The 25,431-nt window shown below is 37.3% G+C and overlaps 1 protein-coding gene and 1 pseudogene across 1 annotated transcript in view; both read left to right on the top strand.

Annotated features, from left to right (window-relative positions):
* The first annotated feature begins 11,835 nt into the window (after positions 1-11,835).
* The window catches only part of LOC101555097 (nucleophosmin-like), a 174,254-nt gene continuing 160,658 nt past the window's right edge, over positions 11,836-25,431 (top strand). The window contains exon 1 of the mRNA XM_055124832.1: positions 11,836-11,940. Within this exon, the coding sequence (XP_054980807.1) occupies positions 11,836-11,940 (105 nt within the window). The remainder of the gene's footprint in view (positions 11,941-25,431) is intronic.
* Positions 17,493-17,591, top strand: LOC129402862 (U6 spliceosomal RNA; annotated as a pseudogene).

The following is a 25,431-nucleotide window of genomic DNA, read 5'->3' as shown; positions in this document are numbered from 1 at the left end:
ACTTCCTAGAGTCCTGGCTTTTTTTCCTGATTTGTATAATAATTTGTTAACTAGATGATCTTGACAGTTCTCTTTATAGCAGTGCCAATAATTTAAAATATAAAGTTGTGAATTCCTAAATTCATTACTCTGGTCCCTGGCTACCTTGAGAACAAAGAAGTCAAAATTTCCTGAAACTTTTCTTGATGTACTTATTCAATTTTGTTTTGGAAACTTTATAAAAGAAAATGAGAAACTCCATAAGAAGAAAGTTATAATATGCATACAACTTCCTAATTTGGGGGATTAGTATAAGGAGTTCCATTATTTCAGTGGCAACATGTTTTTGGGACACAGAAGATAACAATTTTAGGATGATAATTTATAAATTTAACTTTTTATTTATAGTACCTTAGAAGATTATTCAACAACTTCCTAGAGTGGCCTTTAGAACCATAAAAGGCAGTTTCTGTATTAATCTATTTTGTTTCATATTTGGGAGAATCTATAAGAGATCATCTAGCCCAACCAAGTATCTAAAAATCAGGAAACTAAGATTCTAGCATGATAAATACTTTGCCCACAGATATGCCACAAAATCATGTATTCCATCTTCCAGTTCAGGAAAGAGACTATGAATTCTGAAGTTGTTTGAAGAATCTTTGTGTGTGGTAAAACTAAAAAATGTTGAGAGAAGAGTGTGGAGGAAAGTCAGAAAATATGAGCTGTATGAGTTTTAAGGGCAATTAGCAGAAGTTTTGGTAACCCATTTCACCAGGAGATTGGGGTTTTCTGTCACACGTGTACATTAAAATCCTTGGCTGAAATAATATTTCGAACCTCTTAATTCTATGCAGTTAGAACTATGAAGAGAAGTAAAGGGTCTTCATGGGCATAGAAAACTAGTAGTCTTAGATGATGTCTCAGGTATGAAATACATTGTGACCATAGCAAAACCATTTTTGCTCTGATTCAGTTCTCTAATTTGTGAATTAGAGAGATGTTAGCTTTTCTGTCAAATATAAGGAGTTTACCTCAGCATCAGACGCAACCATGCATATGACTGTTTATGAAATATTTTAATATATAGACATATGAGTACTTATTTTAATACTATTTTTCATTCAGTCCTATTCTAACCTAATTCAGACTGTCCCTTCTTGGTCATTAAGGAACATGGTTACTTTATTTATCTAAATCATCTGAGGGATATCTGATAGGCTCTCAGTTATTGGGGTTCTTAATTTCATTCTAAGCTTTGCAAGAGAAGAGGCCTGGGGGAACTTGGATCAATATTCAAGTCTTCAGGGAATGCCTCAGTCATAGAGAGTCAATCTATTCAAGATTTATATTTCTACTGAGGGTCATTCACTGGTGACCTTTGAATCATCAGTAATGCACTGATGACTATAAGGCTACAAAAGGCTTGATAATATCAGACAGATAGGTGACATCTCTGAAAAACCATTATGGCTCCAAAATTTTCCATGGTTTGGGCCAAGTTTCTCCATGTTCTTGAATTGTAGATTGACCTTTAACTCTGCCAAATTCCACATTATTACCTCCTTTCTATGAGTAATTTTATCAAGGCAATTTCTTAATCTGTAGTCTAAATGCAAAAGCCGGAGGAACTAAGAAATTGTCAACCAACTGAATGAACCATCCTGGGTTCAATGCCCTCATTCCATCTCTGGTTGCTATCCCCTCCACACATTTTGTTTTTCTTGTCACAGTTTCCCAATGTTTAGGTAAGATTAATAATCACTGTATCACTGTCATCCCGTTGTTTATCGATTTGCTCGAGCGGGCACCAGTAAAGTCTTCATTCATCCTAGCCCTGAGATTTTAGCAGCCTCTCTTTACTCGTCCTTTCCTTGGAGGCTCTTTCAGGCTAAGGGGAATGAGACCCATCATTGTTACTGTTTTTGGCATATCGAATACACCACGGGGAGCTTGCCAGGCTCTGCTGTGTGGGCAGGATACCCTCAGAAGCTTGCTGGGTTCTCTGAGAGGGAGAACGAAACAATAAGATTTTATAATAAAATAGAACTAATAATAATAAAAACTAAGAAATAGTTTTATTATACCACTGTATCACTGTCATACCGTTGCTCATTGATTTGCTTGAGTGGGCACCAGAAACGTCACCTCTGTGAGACTTTTTGCTACTGTTTTTGGTATATCCAATACGCCACAGGGAGCTTGCCAGGCTCTACCATCCGGGCGAGATACTCTTGGTAGCTTGCTGGGCTCTCCGAGAAGGGCGGAGGAATTGAACCCAGGTTGGCTGCGTGCAAGGCAAACGCCCTACCCACTGTGCAATAAAAAATTAAATGTGCCTGAGGGTGTTCAAAGACTAAATTTGGTTCATGGCTTTATTGTTTATTTTTTGTTAATCATTTATTATTTATATATTGAGACATTAAGTTGTAATTATTTTATAAATTCATGCCAATGATTGTCACACAGTAATAAATTAGCCAGGAAGATAAACAATCTCAATGCTTCCTGACCATCATCTAGGAAAATTTAAGGTTCTGAAAAAAAATTATTTGTTTACATGGTGAAAACCATCTTTGTTCACCTTAGTCCCTTCATTTCAGAATTATTTATACTTAGAAATTTGAATGAAGAATGATTAAAAGACATTTTTTGCTTGCTCTCATGATTTCTACTTTAATTTGATCCAAGAGGGTCTAATTTTGTAAATTTTGATAACTGCCAAAAGTTTGAATAGATTCTTCTTAAACGTGAGATAAAATGCCATATGATGAGGACTGCACGATCAAAAACCTGGTACATTTTTATATATGGATTTGTTTGTCTTGCCTATTAAGAATTAGATATCATGCTTTAAATGGAAATGGATATGGTGTTCTTTAGTGGTCCTTGAGGTTGTATCTGAAGGTTTACCAGATGCCATGTAGTTTCGGGGATTAATTCCAAGCTGGGCACATGCAGTGCATGTACCCTAACTCCTGTGCTATCTTCTCTGCACTATTTCCTAGGCACACACTGCTTTCTCTGAAAGGGGGGAGAAGGTCAATTTGTTGCACAAATTAGTGGTAGATAAGAAGTAGCAATTAAGTAGGCATTAGAGACAAACTAGCATATTCTCTTTCAAAATCAGTTATTCTTGGGAAGTTAAATAAGCTATAAAGATTCAAAATAAAGTGATTGTATATTTAAAATACTGATGTTAAATTATTGACTTCAGTTGAAAACCTTGAGCTCTTTGTACTTCTCTGACGGTAGAATGAATTCTTAAGGGATTTATGGAGAGACTGACCTCTTTTCACACTTAAATGGACCTACTGTCAAATTTAGTTGTTCAAATTACTTCTAGGAAAATAGAAAACCATATGTTCACATCTACTTCCATTTTAAACTGGTTCTAAAATTTATTTAAAAAAACATAAAATGACCAATTATCAATGCTTTTAATAGCAATTGAAAAATCAACTCCATAAAAACAAAGGGCTTCAGGGGCTGGAGTGATAGCACAGTGGGTAGGGCGTTTGCCTTGCATGCGGCTGACCCAGGTTCGATTCCCAGCATCCCATATGATCCCCTGAGCACTGCCAGGCGTAATTCCTGAGTGCAAAGCCAGGAGGAACCCCTATGCATCGCCAGGTGTGACCCAAAAAGAAAAAAGAGGGGGCTTCAGAACATCATCTCTCTTCTCTTAAGGGTGAATTTGAGTCTAGAGTTGTATAAGCCACACACTGTATCCAGTCTCATCTGAAGCACTCTCTCAAAGTATTCCATAGTGAAATGCTTATGGGAACTCTGACCATAACTTCCCTTTCTTGGAATTTCATTGTGCATTTTAGCTATTAAATGTTCTGCCAAGCTCTGCAGTAAAATAACCTGTTAAATTTTATTTAACCTCGCTTTTCCCCAAACTAATTTGATCTTAGAATTTTTTGTGTGCATTAATAATTACAGTTCCACGGAATTAGTATTTTGTGGAACACAGTTTGAAAAAAGGCAGATCTGGGCTCTTGTTCCTGGTAGTCTATAATGCTACATTCACGGTAGGGATTTTTTTCCCTTTTTATTTTTCCTTCTTTATTTATTTATTTTTTTAATTTTCATCCCAGAACAACATGGGTTGGTTGGGCTAGCACAATGTCCATCTGCAATTGTGAATTTTGGCTGTTTGGGAAATTCCCCAGGTTCTTTTTTGTGAGAGTCTTATTGCAGGAAAACAATATCTAGGTCAGATTCTGTGAGTAATAAAAAGAAGTGGAATATACTTCTTGTCCTTGAAGATCTTCCTTGTCTTAAAGGAAGATTCGTTTGCACAGGAAAAAAATAGAATAGAGCCGTGACATACTCTCATACAGATGACGGGTCCTTTTAGAATTCAGGAGAAACAGCAGCCAATGAGCACCAGAGGGATATGTGAAATCTTCTAGGAGACAATCTTGAGCTGGAAGCTAAGACGTTCAGTCAGAGGGATGAGCTAGAGCTAGAGGAGAAGAAGGAATTGAGCTCCATGATAATTCTAATTTGGTTCGGTATTTTGTTACACATTGCTTATTTAGCCAACAAGTAAGTAGTATGAATAAAATACTTAAATAAGATGATGACTTAGTGTTTTAAGCTATGTTTTACCTCTTGTGTTTCTCAGAGACATGCTCTGAATTAACTGTAGCATTTCACTATAATGAGAATCATTCCAGATTGGAGGAGCTCAGAACTCCTGGTTTTAAGTACCTGGTTTAATTAAATAAATAAAGGATTTCTTACCTCCTAAAGAGAGACTTTTGCCCTCATCTTTGGTGACTCCAAAATCCTTAGGAAGTAAGGATTCCTTCATAAGCTATAGTTAAAGGATTTTTTTATGTTCCATTTCTTATTATATCTTTGGGTAAACTTTATGCTGTGTCAATCTTTTGCAGAGTTGGGGGATATTAGAAATAAATAATGAAAATAAAGAGTTGCTAAAATTGAGCAACAATAAAAAGGATGATTTCAAAGCCAAGTTTTATTACTGTTGGTACTTGGATTGAAAACATGTGTATCTTTTTATGTGTCTAGAGTCCTTTATTTAAAACTCAAGTGACCATACCATCTCTGTGGATTTGAGGAGATGGGAGAGGCGGCAGTTTAAGATGTTCCCAAACCATAGATAGAATGATCAGTTTGCCAGGTTTGAATGCCAAAAGAGGTCTGTTGGAGAAAATTAACTAGTCTCATTAAATCTTTATAATTTAAGAAGGGATTTGTATCGTTTCAAAGCTTTCATCAGTGGCATTTTCAATTGTAGACAAAGCTATTCTTTTGTAGGTTTTATCAAGAAATCCAGTTTGGATTAAATATTAGTCGTGAGTGTTCTTTTATGCCAGCACTTGATGCGACAGTAATTTTGTCTTACATTCCCCAGGTCCCCTGCTCTGTCCCTCCTGAACAGAACACAGCTCCCTCTGGTTTCCCAGGAAAACTGGGCAGCTCTACAATTGACACGATGTTTCCCCAAGTCTCATTTTCAGGGAGGCTTTATCAGGTTTAATTAGACAGCTGCCATCTCTTGTGACTTTCAGTGTATATTTAAGGAGAGAAACATGAGTTGTCCTTTGTGAAATAAAAAACAATGTCATCAAAACTGTCTCTTAATGCTCTGCTGGCTCTTTACCCACAGCCTAGAAACATCTTCAAGTTCCATTGTTCTGTGGAGAGTTTCTTGGTAAAGATGTGCTCATTGTGATAGCTTTGATAGCGGTGCTTTTATAAACAGTGAGAAAAATGGAACAACTGATTTAGTAGGAAATTTGGGGCACATAAAAAGCAGATTGGTTTGCTCTCGAGTATGAGAGAAACTTGAGCTTAGAAAGAAAATTCTGGGTAGATTCCTTATATGCAGTTTTGACCTTAAACACCTAATGCAATTGTGGTCCTTTTAGAAAGTGAGTATACATACAAATTTGGATAGGTAGTAGAAGGGTGGGGCAAGTGAGGCTTCTAGTGAGTTGGGAATGCATATAATCAGGAATCACGAGACCTGTGGCTTTCATATCCTTTCCTTAAACTTTAATGCTCTTTCTCATTCTTGATTCTTCTTTATCTATGATTGCCCTTAGTTACTCTTTCCCGATACTGCTAGATAACAAGGTTGAGTGGTGAGTAGTACAGTAGGGGGACTTGAATGTTCTCAAATTCATCTTAGCACTGGTATTTGAGGGAGATGTCCTATTTTTTCAAACTGTTACCTTCTTTCAGAATGTTTAAGTTGTTCACTATGATTCGGTATCATTTCCATTTGTGAAAAGTACTTCAGAAAGATAAATACCTATAGGCTCATTCTGTTCCTTTCTATTACTCCAGCAATAAAGGAGGGAAAAAATGTAGTTTCCAGGAATCTAATCTTCCTGGAAGAATATCTCGGTGATGCCTGAATCTCTATTGTTCCCAAGAAGCTGAACAAATCTCCAGCCAATATTTTAGAAATTAGCAGCAAATTAGCTTTCCTTCCCTAGGTCTTTTATCATTTCACTCAGCCTTGGCTTCCCTCCTTACCAATTTGCCTGATATACTGTTCGTCCACAGAGCCAGAAAGTGCCAATTAGGAGATTTGTGATTGGGTTCCAGGCTTTGATGTTACCCAAGATCTCAACATCCTAGTGGGGAAATAAGTGCAGGGAGGGATGTGAATGTAAAATGTATCTGGTTTGAATAGTGAAAGTAAAACAAATAGGAGAGGCAGGTGGGGCTGGGCTGGGGTGTAGTGGGCACCAAAGGGAAACAAAACAAATAAACAACTCAAACAGATAGGAAATGAATCTTTAGAAGACACATGAGTGGAAGTTTTGGTTTCTTATTATGTGCCAACCATTGTAAATTCTTTACATCAGTACTTTATATAATCCCCAAAGTCACTCTAAATCTTTTTAAAATTATGAAGACACATGATATATACATACTTCCCGGAGAGACTGGCAAACTATCAAGAGTATCCTGCCAGCACGGCAGAGCCTGGTAAGCTACCCATGGTGTATTCAATATGCCAAAAACAGTAACGATAGGTCTCATTCCCCTGACCCTGAAAGAGCCTCCAATCGTTGGGAAAGACGAGTAAGGAAATACTCCTAAAATCTCAGGGCTGAGTGTAATAGAGATGTTACTAGTGTCTGCTCAAGCAAATCGATGAACAATGGGATGACAGTGATACAGTGAAGACACAAGACTGTAAACTCTATATTCATTAGCACATATGATATAATTTCTACTGGTTATTTTACTCTTGGATATCAGAAATACTAGTTAATGATTCTGCTAAACTAATCTGAGCTCACATATTTGGAGAAATAAGGAGTCTTTCAGAAATATATATAATATAGTTAGTGGTTTTTAATTTTCCTCCTGTTCTATCACTGATTAAATATAGAGCATAATATTAACATATAATTTACAGGCAAAAAAATTAAAGGTTGGTGACAGTTTTTGGTGTTCATTTCTAAAATGTTTAATAATCACCTTAAATTATTATACAACTTTCATTTATATCACTGAATAAATATATTAAATATTTACAAGTTTTAAGAGCAATAGATTAAATAAGATCCAGAGATAACATAAAATATTTATTGAATTAAATAAAATTTAAGACAAAAAAGAAAATGGAACTAAGGGGCCATTAGTTTTCAAAAATAGACTTTACTTTCCATCAGATATTTACTTTTTCTGAGTATCCTCTATGTCTGTGTACATAACCATGTGTTTGATTTAACACATGTGTCTTTGGGTATAAATGCAAATGTCATGCATTTAAATAATTTGGTAAATTATATGACTTTGTTGCTTTGGGATTGGAATTTTCTGGTCCTTTGAAGGTGGTTGGTCAGATCTTCTGAGAAATGACTTGTTAACTCACGTTTCTTAGTAGTCTGCTAATGTTTGTTGCTGAGAGATGCAGTTGTTGAATTTAGCATGATGTGACACTGTTAGATAACATTAGTTCATCCTTCCTTTTCTGTACTTTCTCCCTCGATGCAGAAAGCTTACGTTTATTAAGTTATACCCATCACAGTGTTCCTGAGGCACTCCCATTCTGCTGTGCTTGACTTTAACTTCTCCTTTGTGCTCTGATTCCCCCATCTGTTAATCACTATATCTCCAACCAGACCCTGTGACCTGTAAAGTCAGATTCTGCTACGGAGTCTGGATTTTTTATATGCAGGTGAAATATTGTTTTTCTCTTTTCTTAATGTCCTTTGCATTGTTTGCTATAAAGCAATATTCTTTTTGTATAGACACAGGAAGACAATGCTATGCTTTTATAACCTGGGAGATAATTGACTCCGAATATTTACTCCTGGGCATCTGTCATATTTACTTGACTTAAATCTCAGTCGCCATTAGTTCCTAGCAACCCCAAAGGAGGGGCCCAACAAAGGGACCCAGGGCAAGGTGTAAGCTATCCTGACACCAAAGAGGGACAGGTCAAGTGCCATACAACATCATAATTTAAAAGCACAGTCATGGACAAACTCATGACCCAAAAAGAAGTAACTGGACTAGGACCCTGCTATGGTTAGAAAGAACTAATCTGTCCTGAGGACCATAGTCTGAGATATACAGTGAGATGTCCCCAGGAGAGCCATCCTTTCAGCTTAATATATCTCTTACTGTGTCCATACAAAATTACTAGAAAAATTATTAAGAAGTAAATTTAAGAAAACTATTTAAATGGATTTGGACCAAGGAAAGGAGAAATATGCCCTTAGATGAAATTCCACTCTTAGGCGGATCTTCTATCAGGATAGGATTTTGTCCTAGCATCCCTGGAAGGGCTTTTCATATGTTGATTGTGCTACCTCACCTATGTGTAATTGCTACCCCCAACCCTTGGTGATTTCTCTATAACTAATGTGTAAGACAGACATGGGGGAATGGTCTCAGGAACAAAGGCTGTGAAACAGGACACGAGAAGCGGGGAATGAGGGACAGGGAGAAACTGGAATGGGGTGTGCAGTAAGACTGGACTCCGGGCAAGGGGTGAGACTAGAATAGGACAGAGATCGGAATAAACAGCTACTGAACAACCAGCTTGGTAGCCCTGTTCCCTCCTTCATGCTTTCTTTGGCAGCGGTAGCTGGGGTGGGGAGAGAGCTCATGGCCACCTAACATGTGTGGGGTGCGCCCACGCTCTTTTGAACACACATGACACAAATCTTCCCTTCATTTTTGCTGGTCGTGAAGACACACTTGAATCATTGACACAATGTTCATTTGGATTGCAGAGTAGCCTTGAGTAATCTCAGCACAGATTTAATGGCCATGTCTATTGTCATGAGAGGATGCATGGAATTTGTAGTCCCCTCTAAGCCTGAGCATGCTGTCATAAACTGATGCTGCATAAACTAATTTTGATACTGGGATGACTGCAGTTGAAGTTTCTTACCATTGTAACAGTTGAGAATCCAGGCAAGAACCCCCTTCTCAAGAAATCTTTTTTCTTCTTTTGAGCTTTGCATAATTTTTGTGGGAAGAATAGTGCATATTTAATTAAATCTATTCTTTTCCCATATATTTAGCAGAATCAGTCACTTTATATATATGCATACATATGCATATATATATATACTTATTTTCTTTGCTTTTAGGGCCATAGCCAGCAGTGCTCAGGGATTACCCCTAGTTCTGCACTCAGGATTTACTGCTGGTTGTGCGCAGAGAAAAATAGGAGATGCTGGAGAACAAACTTGGGTTAGCTGCATGCAAGGTAAACACTTGACCAACTCTACTATAGCTCTATCTCCAACTTTTTTAAAAAACAAAATTCAAGTGTATTCTAATCTCACAAGTGTTATGGAGTAAGATGCATTGTATAACTAAATATTTTATAAAACACTTTCTCATGCTCAGATGTGATATTGATATAACAGTTTTTCTCATCATCATCATCCCTTTGATTGTTGATTTTCTGGAGCAGTCTCAGTACTGTCTCCATTCGTCCTAGCCCTGAGATTTTAGAAGTCTCTTTCTACTTGTCCTTCCTAATGGTACCACATTGGAGGCTCTTTCAGAGTCAGGGGAATGAGACCCATCATTGTTACTGGTTTTGGCATATGAATACATCACGGGGAGCTTGCCAGGCTCTCCCATGTAGGCAGGAAACTCTTGGTAGCTTGCCAGGTTCTCCAAAAGGGAGAACTAGGCTATAAGATGTCACGCAGCCACCAAGCATGCTTCGGGGAGCTTGGTCTTATAGTTTTCTAAAAAACAGTTTTTCTAAACATACAAAATGCATATTATATAAAAGAGAAAACAAAACTCATCAAGTTCTAAAATATATAAGCATTTTCATATATTAGGAATTGAACCAAAATATAAAACTAAGTCAAAAGTAGAGCTGTGAGCTGATGGGATCTGATTCACTGAGGCAAAAAAAGACTTATTTGTCAACAGTAAAGCTAAAATGTTGTCCATAAGACTGAGACCCAGAACACTATTTATAGAAGCCAGCAGTTGGTGCTGACTTGCATTTGAGAGACCTAAAAAGTTCCAAAATTAAAAATCTAATATTTAACTTAGATTACACTGATAAAGAACTTTATATAAATTTAAGGTGTGCAATATTGATTTGGTTGCATTATTTATTCAATATGATTGCCACCATAGCATTAGCAAACAGCTCTGTGATTTCACATAATTTATCAGTTTATATGGTGAGAACATTTAAAGGATAGTCTTTTGAATGTATGTTACATAGTTTGTTGATTATAATCAATATGCTGTGCATTTCATCTTCAGAACTTATCTTCTAATTGCAATTTTATGCCCTTTAACAATATTTGCTAATCCCCCAGACTCCTGTGAGCACCATTCTGCTTTATCTCTGTGAGTTCAGCATCTATGGATTACAATGTCTAAAATCAATGAGAAGAGTTAAGAAGTCTTGGTGATAATGTAGAGAAAAGGGAATTGTTTCACCCATTTTCAATGGGTTAAAATGTAGATTGATTAAATCACCATGGAGAAGTTTGGAGGTTCCTGAAAAAACTGTAACATGGCTCTGAGCATTTTTCATAGCTAAGGATCAGGAGAAATAGGACAGCATGACCATGAACCACACCAGGGTATTTAACCTCTACTGACAATTCCTGGAGCCATATCGTTTCCAATTTGAACAGAGAGGAGGATATGATTCATTTACTATAGCTGCTTTAACATTCACATCTGTTCATTCCATCATCTGGATCCTTTCTGGATTTGTTTTTATAGATTATTCTTCTGATTACACGGACTTTTTCTGCTATTTCCTATATCTGCTTTCTTTTACTTGGAGTCAACATCTGATTATTGAGTTGTTGAAAGCTGGCTTATGGATTTCTGGAGCTCTTTCTTAACGTGGCTCTCTCTTCTCAGGGTTATATCTCCATAATTTCTAAACTTACTATGATTAATATTTTGAAATTATTTTCTTCAGTTTAATCCACGTGTACTGATAGTTCATTATTATTTTTATTTGCAGTACTTATGTTATTATTATCAAATGTCCTTAAAATACTTATTGCCTCTCATATCTTTGGTGAACTGAATTCTGAAAGCCTTTAATAAAAGTTTCCTTCTCCGAGTGGTTTTGCTATTCTAGATCTTTTGTATTTCCGTATACACGTTATAAACATGCTCTCAATTGCCTAAAAGATAAACTTCCAGGATTCTTGATATACCTATGTAAAATCTATAGGATTATCATGTTGAAAGTTACCTCAATAATACTGTCTTGTGATTTTTTCAGTTCACAAAGTCTATTGGCAACATAGAAAAATGATTTGAATTTATATTTTATTAAAGAAGATAGTTGAAAATAAGGGAGGATAGTATAAAAGTCTGGGGTACCTTCCTGACATGGATGAAGGAGCCAAGCCTGGTCTTCCATGTACCACCTGGGATAGCCCTAGAGACCCTCAAGAATTGTCGGGAATTTCGCTGATGATCTTCACCTCCAGCAGGGTGAGCACTGAATCAGCTGGCCTGAGTATCCACCAAGTTAGTATGGCTAGAAGTTGTCATGAGTCCCCTAAATACTGCCTAAAGTGATTTTAAATGATCTCTTTATTTAAAAAATAATTATGTGGTTTTGTGGACAAATCAAAATATCTTAGAGAGGTGTTTCCACATGTGTGTATCAAATCATCATATTGTATGCCTCAAACTTAAGCAGTATGTCACTTGTATCAATAAATATTGGGATCTTAGATAAGCATTTGTAGTAAATGATAGAGAATTGAAAATTATTAAAAATTCTTAAATCCAAGATTCTTTCAAATAAAAATTTCATTTTTAAAGCTTGGGATACCTTGACATTTCTTTTTATTCTTATATAATATTTTATTACACTGTAACTTAATTGAATATATGTAGATTGAATAAGAGAGACACTATGAAAGTAATATATTTTTGCCAGCTTTTCTTGTACCCTCAAACTGGACACAGTCTCAAGGCTTGTTAGGAGATAGAAATTTTTTCTTTTCAAATTTTATTTTATTAAAGCACTGTTATTTACAAAGTTATTCTTGACTTTGGGCTTTAGATGTACAATGTTCCATCACCAATTACACCATTTATGTAAGCTTCTCTCTCCAGTGTTCCCAGGTTCCCTTCCTTGTTCTGCACCTCCAGCCTGCCATCTTGACAGGCACCTTTTTCTAAGTTTGGTTAATGAAGTTAATGAAGTTTCATTTCATTGTTGACTCTGTGACTTAGATATTTAATTTATCATTCCTTAACCCCATTGATCCCTTGCACTTTGCCACTGTTGCATCTCGCCTGTCTCTTCTCCACCCATTTGTCTTTTTATTCTTCTCCTTATACTTTGGAACCAAGGGTGATCTAGGCATTTCCTCTTTAAACTATTTCATTTCTTCATCCAGTTACTCTAAATACCACATCTAAGTGATACCATCCTGTATTTCTTCATCTTCTTCTAGCTTACATCATTTAACATAACATTTTTCAGTTCCATACATATTGCACAAATTGCATAATTTTATCATTCGTTGGAGCTGTCTAGTATTCCATTGCTTATATGTACCACATCTTCATGATCCACTTACCTGTTTTGGGGCATCTAGGTTGATTCCACATCTTAGCTATTGTACTGATTGCTGAAAGATGATCAGGAATTCCACCTTTGGGTATCAACCTCTAAGATAAAAAGCATTCATTCAGTTCCTACATTCATTCAAAAGGATTTTAAAATTTACTATTGTCACAAAACGCTATACTTATTAATAAAAATTAATGTCATTAATACATGAAAGAACATGATTTATATAAAAATATTATTTTGAGTAGGAGAAACTATGCTAAATAGTGAAAATACTGAATGATTTCAGTTATATGATGTTCTCAAAAAGAAAGAGTACCTTAATTTAATTATTTTCATCATTAAAATGTTATAAGAACACTGGAATGGGAATTGGAGTGAATGAGTAAAAAGAGACTGAAATTTTCTAAGGTAATGAAAATAGTCTCCTTTATTTTTAGTGAAAATTTTATTTAAAAATATACAATTGTAAAAACCTATTAAAATATATTTAATAGGGACATTTTATTGAAATAAAGTATAATTAATTGAAAAAAGTTAGTCAATAGTTTCATTTAACAATTGTACATAGCTTAAGATTGATTTGGGGACTCTCTGCTCATAAAGACTTTGATTCCAGAGGCCTTCTAACCCATTTTGGCATCCAGAGCAGCTTCTTACAGCAATGCACTGGGACTGTGAGCTGGGCTACAACTCCGCACTGCCTGGGGATGGATCTTTCCACTCCACCCTGTTTTTCTGCATGGAAAATGGCGGCGGCAGCAATATCCAAGTGGAGGGAGCCACCTTCTAAGACTCCTAACCCAGAGATATACGGTTCTTACACTTTGGGGCTCCTAGGCAATCATGGGAAGTGGGTGTTACTGGCACGCCCTAGGCCCAGATAAATCCGGAGCTGCTGAGAGTGAAACGGACCCTCTGCTCCTAAAGACTTTGATTCCAGAGGCCTTCTAACCCATTTTGGCATCCAGAACAGCTTCTTACAGCAATGCACTGGGACTGTGAGCTGGGCTATGCAATTTCTGGCAGAATTTTTCCTGGACTTTATAGAGAAATCCAAAACCGCGCAGCCGCGGCTGCGAGACTTAACATCTCTTAATTGTCAGCAATGTGAAATTGTTCCTTTTTAGCAGGTCTGACCTTGGGGAAAAACTCCAAACAATAACAGTGAATTTTTTTGTTGAAATATTGAAGATAATCAAAGTAGCAGCCATTTCTTTAGACTGTGAACTAAGCAATAGACCCATGCTGGCCAGGAAGAGGAAATATCCTTCTTTCCTGGTTGTTTCCCATTTTGGGGGAGAAACGCAGCATGGTGTCCACCATACTATGAGGCGCGGGAAGGGGGATGAGGAAAAAAAAAGGAAAAGGAAAAAGAAAAAAAGAGTTATGTACTTGGAGCAGTGGGGCTACATATCTCTTCATTCTAAGCAATGGAAAACTAATTATCAAATGCTTCCTTGGTAGTAGGGCTGTCTTTCTTGGAGGGAAACTCCAACAACAATAGTGAGTTTTGTGTTGAAATATGGAATGTAATCAAGGTAAAGAGAAAATGCAGTGAAATTCATCAGTTATGCAGTTGAGGGTGAGGGGGCGGGGGCAGGAGGTATACTGGGGTTTTTGGTGGTAGAATATGGACACTTGTGAAGTGATGGGTGTTTGAATATTGTATAACTGAGACATAAGCCTGAGAACTTTGTAACTTTCCACATGGTGATTCAATAAAAAGAAATTAAAAAACAATTGATTTCGAGGGGCCAGAGAGATAGTCCAGTAGGTAGGTTTTTTGCCTTGTATGTAGCAGACCCGCGTTGAATCCAGGACACACCATCTGATTTCCTGAACACTACTTGGTATGGCCTAAAAACAAGCAGAGAAACAAAAAAGAGAGAGAAAGAGAGAAAGAAAAAAATGAAAGAAAGATCAAAAGAATTTTAACTGTCTACCCTATATTTCACAGCCATGCTCAAGGTCACTCTCCATAGGTTTGGACGAGTCTCACTCATGAAAGGACTGGCAGAGAAACCCAGGTGTACGGGACCTGGGACTGAGATCTCCAAGCCTGCTCAGATTGGGACTGGGCCTTCTCCACCCAGACCCCCAGTTTTCCAGTAGCTTGGCAGCCACAACCACAAACTGCCTCCGGCACCATGTAATCTCACCAATGACCAACATCCAGAGACTATAAGACCAAGCTCCCAGAAGCGTGACATCTAATAGCCTTGTTCTCCCTCGAGGGGAACATGACAAGCTACCAAGGGTCTATTGCTCCTATGGGATTGCCTTGCAAGCTTCCCATGGCATATTCATATCTCAAATACAGTAAAAGATATATAGTTACCTCTTGAAGAGCCCGGCAAACTAAGAAGAGTATCCCGCCTGCATGGCAGAGCCTAGCAAGCTACCCGTGGTGTATTAGATGTGCCAAAAAAGTAATGATAGGTCTCATTCCCCTGACACTGAGAGATCCTTCAATCATTTGGAAAGACGAGTAAGGAAAGGCTGCTAAAATCTCAGGGTTGAGTGTAATAGAGATATTACTGGTGCCCGCTTGAGTAAATTGACAAACAACAGGATGACAGTGATCCAGTGATACCCTATATTTAAAGAAAAATACTGATTTGGAAAATGTAAAATGAAATTATTTTTAATATAGTGAGGAGATATCTTAAACAGAAAACATGAAAAAAGAAGTCAAGAGTTACAAAGTGTGAGATTGAATTTATGATGTAAATATTCTAATTACCAATTTCAATGTGTGAAGGGTTTTAACCTTTCACACTACCAAGCAATACTCTAATACCAGTTGGATCTCCTGAAATTCTGTTCAGTTCTGACACTAACCTAAAATAGAATGAGATTCCAAAAGTGAAAGTCTTTGTTACACAACACTGCCACCACCTTAAATACCAAAAGTCTTGATTATTATGTAGGTTTCTAGCTGACTGACTATGCATCAAAGACTTCTATGATCCCTTCTTTGGATTTGATAAAATTTGCTGGAGTTGCTTATAGTACTTAGAAAACCAGTTTGTTCATTATATTATTGGTGTATAAATAAAAAATATAAATAGCCAGAGGAAAAGATGTACAAGGTCAGCTCTGGAGCAGTTATCTTCAGAAGTTTAGGAGCCACCACAGTGGAACGTGGAAGCATTTTGGTTCACCAACCCAGAAATTCAATGAACTCAGTCCTTTTTAATTTTTATGGAGATTTAATTACATAGGTATGAGTACATAGATATTGGTCATTGGTAATTGAACTCAATTCCCATCCTTCCTCTCCTCTACAGTGGTTAAAATTTGGGTCAACTGAAATGTCTAGTAAGAGAGGGTGGGGAAGAGCAAGAGAGCACTAAGAAAGTGATAGACTTAAAATATGTTTCCGTATCTTCTAAGAGAAAGGGAAAGTCATTGACTGTGTATATTAAGGTATTGTAATTTTCAAATTAAATTAAAAAGGGAACTAGAATAGGAAGTTAATAATAAAGAAGGTAATAGATGAATAAAATAAACAATAGAGAATTAGGACAAACCGCACACATATAAAAGCATAGTATGTGCAAGTAAATTAGCTGTAAGTGCTCTAGTTAAAAATAAAAACCCAATTTCTTGACATTTTGAGCCATCTCTAAAACATTTAAGTTCAAAATTTTTTCAGGTAAAAAAATAGAAAAGGATTAATATATAAATTAGAAAACTAAGACCAGTTAAGTTTACAAAATGATGTCATTTGCATGCATAAAAACTTCAAAATATGTCAAATAGTTTAATGTCTATGTATATATAATCTTATGGATATATTTCACTCTTTTAGCATTATACAGCCTTCTAAAAGTTAATAAAGCATGAGGAATTACTAAAAGAGTAGAATTGCAATTTGTATTTTCTAAAATGGTAGATAAAATATGGAGCAAAGGAAAACTTTAATCACCAAAATCAAATAAGGAAAGAAAACAAAAAGGCAAGAAAAGGGGATATAATGTGTCAAAATTGTTATAACAAAACATGTTTAGTATGAGCAATGAAATAAATGCAAATGCATCAAAATAACTTATAAAATATTATTAGTTTGTCTCAAAATAATAAAATTAAGTACAGCTTTATATTATATGAACACACAACAAAGAAATAATGCAATGAAACAAAATAAAGGTGTTGAACACTTAGGAAATATTAATCAGAATACTTAATAAAACATTAAAATCTCAACTGATTATTTTATAGTCATGTCACAAATTATTGCAAAGAAAAGTCACTGTCACTGTCATCTCGTTGCTCATCGATTTGTTCGAGCAGGTACCAGTAACATCTCTCATTGAGAGACTTATTGTTACTGTTTTTGGCATATCAAATACACACAGGTAGATTGCCAGGCTCTGCCACTTGGGCTCGATACTCTCCGTAGCTTGCCAGGCTCTCTGAGAGGGGCGGAGAAATCGAACTCGGGTTGGCCGCGTCAAAGGTGAAAGCCCAACCGAAATTGGAACGATACAGAGAAGATTAGCATGGCCCCTGCGCAAGGATGACACAAAGAAAAGTATGACATGTATTAGCAATTCAAATTTGGCAATGTATGAGTAATTTAAAAATAGGAAACTTCAAACATGTAAAAGACACTGATTGCAAGGAGTGTATGTTTCTTCTTGTATGGAGAGAAACAGAATAGTAGATGGTCCTGCCATTGTGGTAAAATTGAGATTGATCATTGGCTAGAAGATAGTGCAGTGGGTAAGGTATTTGCCTTGTACACAGTCCCTGGCTTAATCTTTCAACTGTATATGGTCCCTGAATTCAGAACTAAAAATAACCTCCTAGTTCCAACCTCACAATCTCCATCCACCCCTGGCCCAGTTCCATGGCTCACTTCCCTGGTAAGTTCTACTCTGTAGGCCAGATCTTAGACCATGTTTCTTTGGGGCTTTTTTTTTTTTTGCTCACTTACTATGGTTTTTTATATTCCACATATGAGAGACATAATTCTTTATCAGCTTCTCTTATTGGTGACGTCACTCAGCAGAATACCCCCAGTTCCATCACAAAGTAGCAAATTGCTTGATTTCATCTTTTCTTACAGGTGAGTAGTATTCTATTGTGTATATGTACCATAGTTTCTTAATCTCCCACCACTCATATGACAAAAATTTGATTTCCAAGATATATCTTGGTAAACCCTAACAGCAAATCAACCTTTGGACAACCAACCTTTAAACATGGAGAAAAGAGATGAATAGAAGCTTCCTCAAAGAAAACTTACAGATGATTGAGAGGTATATGAAAAAATGCTCCGCAGACCTTATCATCAGGGAAAGGCAAATCAAGGCAACAATGGGCAAACACATACCAGTGAGACCAGCACACATCACAATGAAAACAACCAGTGTTGTGTGGACGTGGGTCCACTGCAGGTGGGAATGTACCCTGTTTCAAGCTATCTGGAAAAAAATATGGACACTCCTCAAAACATTAAGAATTGAGCTTTCATAGACCTACCAATTCAACTTCTTGGTATCTACCCTACGGATCCATACATTTGTACTCCTAATGTTCGTTGCAGCACTATTCACATTAGTCAAGATCTGGAAATGACCCAATTTTCCAAGAACAAATGACTCTATTACCTTACCTTTGGCCCATGAAAGTTCCTGCAAGTCAATTTTTGTGTCCTTTTAACCCATGGGCCATCATTTATACATCAATACGTCTTTTTTGGTATTCAGTGAAAAGAGGCCCTGAATTTATCCTGTAGTTTTTCTAACCTAGAAAGAGATTGTTCCTACATTCTTCCCACATGTCACTTCCTGTCCCATATTTTTGTATGAGGGAAGCAGAGGGTTGGATATAAATGTGTCTGGGAGCTCTGACAAGGGAAGTGTCTAGAAAGGAGAGGATAGAGCTGCTAGAAAGACTTTTTATTAAATGGGCTTAAAGCCCTTTGTCATTGGCACCTTTATTTCCATGTTTTCTAGCTTGGTTTCTTTAAGTGAGGAAGATGTGTTTTCTGGAAAGCACCCTGTCCCAGAGAGTAACAGCACTTGAACTGCCAGCACTAGCTGATGGTATAACCACTAACAAAACCTAGAGAATCTCTGACTCTCACTTTTTTACCTATAAAATGGGGATCATAACAGCTGCCAATTTAGCTTTTAGAGAGCCTGTGAAAATATTACTGAAGTTTTGAAAAGTGAAAACACTCTATACCTGTAACATGCATTTAATCTCAGGTATTGTTGTCTGTCATTTTTCATGGTATTTTCTAGACTTGCTGAACTATGTGAGAATTTTGATCATTTTTTTTTGACTAGTTATTTCATTGTTGTACTTTGTTTTCTTGGCCATCAGAAATTTTCTGGTTTGTAATAGTCTCCTGATTTGTTCCTAAACTTAAGTTTTCTTTAAAGTCCTCAATTTCTGATCGAATAATACCTATGGTCCTTAACAAGAAGAATTGTTAGGCTATTGTTAGATAATTGGACTGGAGCCATAGTACAGCGGGTAGGGCATTTGACTTGCACGCCGCCAACCCAGGTTCAATTCCTTGGTCCCTCTCGGAGAGTCCAGCAAGCTACCGAGAGTATCCCGCCTGCACGGCAGAGCCTGGCAAACTACCTGTGGCATATTTGATATAATTTGATGTAACAACAAATCTCACAATGGAGACGTTACTGGTGCCCACTCAAGCAAATCCATGAACAATGGAATGACAGTGTTATTGTTAGATAATTACCCTAAATGCTTTATTAGGCTTCATCAGTGATTTGTTCTTTCCTCTCCTCCTCCAAAGAAGCTTACTTGTTCTTGCAAGCTCCCCTAATCACCCACGTTTATCTTTAACTTTTCTTTTAGGATTACCTCTTATTGTTACATTCCCCAAGTCAGTCTTGGTTACTTATAAATCCAAACTTCTGGTGATTCTGGACTTTGTATTTGTAGTAAATTACTTGCTTTTCTAGTTCCCTTATAGTTTTTTTTCATATTTTATTGTAGATCCATGTTCTATGCTTAAACACAGGAAAACCATTAGTGTTCCATTTCTAATATTTAGGAGATGATTGACTCTGAAATATATCTATTCCTGGGCATTCGTCATAATAACTTGACTCAGGCTTTGGTTGCTGAAGATTAACTCCCCAAAAGGGAGGTCCTGCCATGGGAATGGGATGGACCCAGGGCGAGTGGCAAAGCTACCCCTGCATCAAAATGGGACAGTCTAGAAAGCATAAAAACATGGTATTGATGCAAGCCATTTGATTTAAGAGACAGGACCCCCACAGGGAGATTAAGTTGAACGGACCTTAGGGCTTAGTCTGGAATTTTTGGCAAAAAGTCTTGCTTACCCTAAAAACCAGAGAACTAAGTTTTGAAATCTCTATTTTTTAGAGAAAAGCAATATATATGTCCCTGGGAGACAGAGAATCTCTTTGAGTCAATTCCTCCAAGTGAATTGCCTCCACTGAAATGCTTTACCTCTGTAAATGATCAATCACACCTATGTGCAGTCCTATTGCTCGAACGCCTTCAGATGTTCTATAAGTATACTAACGCCTCTGCATTAAACAGGCCATCTTGACCATCTGTGGTCCCCTGGCTCTTGGTTCCTGTGCTGGGGAGGTTGAGGAGGTAGTTCTTGGCCCCTGAACGCAGGCATCATTTACCCACATTTAGAACTCACAGTCTATACCAATATCTGAAGATACTGGAATGCACATGCATATGCAATACACACCATGCAGATGTTCACATACTATTTCACTAAGACACCAGACCAAACCGTGGTAGTGGTGATAAGTTTTTGATGGAAAAGGTTTAGCCAGCAGTAAGACCTGAATATAGACCTAATTGCTAGTCAGGTGATTCTGTGCAAAGTTATGTAACTCTGTGTCCTTTCCAGTTATCTGTAGTAATTTGATTAGGTGCAATTTATTGTTTCTTACAGTCCTAAATCATTTATGTTCTCGAGGCCCTAGCTATTTAACTGTGGGTAGTGATCTCAGAGGGGATGTAAATTTAAAAACTAATAAATTAGTTTTAAAATAAATTTATTTTGATGTATCAATTTTTGAATTTTTAATTATTGGAATTTAGGTCATATGTTTAAAATAGAGTTAACATTTATGGTTTGGAATTGCACTAGAATAAGTTTGTGATTTGTCAGTAAATATTTGATTGGCATATCCATGAATACCTATATACTTGGGGTATTATAAAACTGTTGGCTGAAAAGAGGTTGTGAGTAGGAAAAGTTTCAGAAGTCCTATTCTACGACAAGAGGCTGAAAAAGTTCCACTACATTTCTATTGGTGTCAGTGAGATGGCATATTATATTAAATCCACAGGGAATTTAATTCAGTTTACTAGATTATTTACTTTAAATATTATTTTTCTTGTGTTGCGCTCTTCAAATGCTTAATGTGACACCCACATAAATTTGCTACAAAGATGAAAGATTGTCCACAAAAAAAAAATTACTCTCTAGAAAAAACCCATATGCACACCATTATTCATTGCTGCACTCAGTATAATAGCTAAGATATGGAATTAACCGAGGTGTCCAATGACAGTTGAATGGATTACAAAGATGTGGTGTATATATAAATAATGGAATACTATGCAGCTGCAAGAAATGATGAAATGCACAATTTGCTGCAAACTGATCAAAAGTGGAAGATAATATGTTGAGTGAAGTAAACCTTAAGAAAATAAGCATAGAATGATCTCACGTATCTCTGATTGGGAGAATAACTGGATGGGGAAATATAATGTTGTAGAGTGGATGCTTAGAACACCCTTGACTACAAAGTTTAGGGAGAAAAAGGATAGAGAAGGAAAGAAATCAAAGGGGAAAGAAGAAGGTAACAAGAGAAAGTAATGGGTGAACAGGGATGAGTGCTTTGGTTATACTGGTGATGTGGGAGAGTGGGTCCAGCTATATATCCAAAGCACTGAAAATGCAAGATCTAAGATGCAACCATTGAACTTTGTAACGTGCCTGGTTGGTGAGGCCTGGGATGAGGAAGTGGAGACTCTGGGAACTCTGGTGCAGGGAAGTTGACACTGGTGGGATTAGTGTTGAAATATTATGTGCCTAAAACTCATGTAAATCACAGTTCTTTAATAAAATATTTAAAAATAAAAAAAAAAGAAAGATTGTCCACAAAAATGCCAGAGTATCTCCTGGAAGTCTTCAGACGCCTCAGGGTTCAACTCTGGAGGAGACCCTGACACCACAGGTGGACCCTGATAGTCCCTGTCATGCAGCACAAGAAGCTCTGCCACCTTGAATTCTGCTATTAACCATCAGGTTTGAGTGGCTAAATAATGCCAGGACTGATGTCTCCCTTTCTGAGCCATGCTTGGGAGCCCCCCACCAGCCCCTCCAATTAAACAAACAAAATATTTATTTCCTATGTATAAAGCATATTCACTTTTTAAGGCTTCAGCCATAGTTGGCTTTCTATTTCATTTTACAAAGTAAATACTGGAGACTATAACTTAGTTTTCTGTTGTTGAGTTTCCTCTACATTTTTTTTTTCTGAGGCTAGGAATTGATTCTTTTTCTTTTTCAATTTGTCATTAGTCCACAGAGATCTTTCAAAATTTGTTCAATTTCTGGACAGATGAACAACAATCCACTTAAGTGAGTGCTTTCGAACGCGAGCGCGAGGGAGGCTGAGACAGGAGCGCTGTCTAAAGGAATTCAGCTCAGCGGGTCTCGGAGTCACCTGGCATCGCTGGCAGTGAGCTGTTTTCTCTTTCTTTAGATAATGATGACATTTTTCTTTCTGTGGACCTGCTCTCTAGAGTTGGTCGTGTCAGCATTTCTCTAATCCGTATCCATCAGACTCCAGTGCTTAGAAAAGACAGGGTAAAGGAACATAACAGTGTGGAATCTCTACCATGCTGGTCGCAGATATAAGACCAACATGCTTTGCAACTTGTCTAGGTTTGCGCCATTGTTTCTGCCAGTGGCTCACATGTTGTTGCTCTTGTGTTTTAGTTGCATTGTAATCAAAACTTTTCCGGAAGAATTTATTGCATCTTGATTTCATTTAGGTTGTGGCTATACTCAGATTATTTCAATCTACCAGAAACTAATCTTTTTCTGTAAATAAAGACAGCAACCCCATTTAAAACTTTGTTTTTATTTTAAAAGAATAGCTATTATTATATGCTATTTTGGTACATAAATCAGGTTTAAGGCTTTAATTAAATATATTAGTGTTGAGAAAAATGGAAAAATGTGGACTGGAGTGATAGCACAGCGGGTAGGGTGTTTGCCTTGCATGCGGCCAACCCAGGTTTGATTCCTCCATCCTCCTTTAGAACCTGGCAAGCTACCGAGAATAGCCCGCCTGACGGCAGAGCCTGGCAAGCTCCCCGTGGTGTATTCAATATGCCAAAAACAGTAACAACAAGTCTCACAGTGGAGACGTTACTGGTGCCTGCTTGAGCAAATCAATGAACAATGGGATGATAGTGCTACAGTGCTAAGAAAATTGTGAGCTAGAGACATAATAAAGGGGATAAGGTGATTCTTTGTATGTGACTGACCCTAGTTGATTGCATACAACAGATGGTCCCCAAACAGTGCCAGAAGTAATTCCTGAGCACAGAACTGGGAGTAAGCTCAAGGTACTGACCCCAAAGCAAGCCAAAACAAACAAAAATAATAATTAAAAAAATGACTTAAGTATTTTCTATCCCTTAGAGAGTCTAAATTATAGATGTTTATTGGTTTCTAGGTAGTCATATTTGGCATGTATTTGCTTAAGATGGCAATCATGTTAATAGTCAGGAACAAGTATTAATTTGGGGATTATTATGGGATTATTATGGGCATTATTTTGCAAATAAACTTTTGAAGTATAATTACAAAAAAGTTTATTATCATAAAATAGCTGATGGCATGATAGCAAATGAGGTCTTTTGGTTTGTTTATATTGCTGTTGCCAACATTTCCTGTTTTATATGTGCTTCAGATTTTGCATAGATTTAAACATCTAGATGATTTAATAAATTATATTTTCAAATATAATATAATTAAAATATTTGATGCAAGCTTAAGATTGCTTCATTTTGGTAGCAGTGTGTTATGCATGGAGCTCTATTAGTAACATTATTATAGACCACAGTGTCTAAAAGGAAAAACGTGGTGTATGCCAGGAAGGTGGAATGAAAACTGAGAACATTGATAGAGGGATGTGGACACTGGTAAACTGTTGAAGGGATTGCTACTGGAATATTGTATGTCTGAAACTCAGCTCAATCACGAGTAAGTAAATCATTGTGCCCAGTTTTTTCTTAAAAAAAAAGACAGAAAGGAGTTTGTGCGCGCGCGCACACACACACACACACACACACACACACTTCATTCAGTGGCTCTAAACAAAAAGAGAAAAAAATATTAGGTAAAACAAATATATTAGTCAACATCTTCAAAATATTTTGTTACTGTTACTGGAATATAGCACAGCAAGTAGGGCATTTGCTTTGCATGCAGTCAACCCAGTTTCAATTCCTCTGTCCCCCTCGAAGAGCCTGGCAAGCTACTGAGAGTATCCCACCTGTACGGCAGAGCCTGGCAAGCTACCCATGGTGTGTTTGATATGTCAAAAACAGTAACAATAAGTCTCACAATGGAGACGTTACTGGTGCATGCTCGAGCAAATCGGTGAGCAACGGGATGACAGTGCTACAGTGCTACTGGAATATGATCGACTGGTTCAGCATCTCCGTGATTGAGAGAGAGAGAGAGAGAGAGAGAGAGAGACAGAGAGACAGAGAGACAGAGAGACAGAGAGAGACAGAGAAAGCCACGAACAGACACCTGTCTTTGGAAACTCGTGGTTTGGTGCGAGCCTCAGGCAATCTCAAGCTAACATATGAGCTCGCAAAGCTGTGCAGAGAATCGATAAAGGAAGAACTCAAAGAGAGAAGAGCAGCAGTGTTGGCCGAAGCTGAGAAATGTATTCATAACATCCACCTGTCCTTTGCTAACTATAAGACCAAGATGACTGCCCTCCAATGTCCTTATGGATCTATCACATCTTCCAGAAGGGCAATGGAGAGGGCTATCCATGACTTCAACTCAGATCTCTTCGATAGCCACATCTACCTGCCCACATAACAAATTCTGCAGGTTGGATAGGTCATTCCCAGTGTCCTCCCTTCCAAAATCTGACATGCCATTTTGTTGGTAAAGGAGCATACAGCACCTGGTCAAGACAAGGTCAGACCTGAACACCTGCTGCCAGTACTCATCAATACACTGGCTTGGCTCTTCACATGCTACCTGTTCGAATGCAAGGTTCCATCCCAATGGAAAACCAGCAGGACCGTTCTGTTGTACAAGAAGGTAGACATCCACAACATTGACAATTATTACCCAATCTGCC

The sequence above is a fragment of the Sorex araneus genome, chromosome 2, assembly GCF_027595985.1.
Source record: "Sorex araneus isolate mSorAra2 chromosome 2, mSorAra2.pri, whole genome shotgun sequence".
Lineage (NCBI taxonomy): Eukaryota > Metazoa > Chordata > Mammalia > Eulipotyphla > Soricidae > Sorex > Sorex araneus.
Note: the sequence above shows the minus strand (reverse complement) of the source record. Positions and strands in the feature narration are given on the sequence as shown.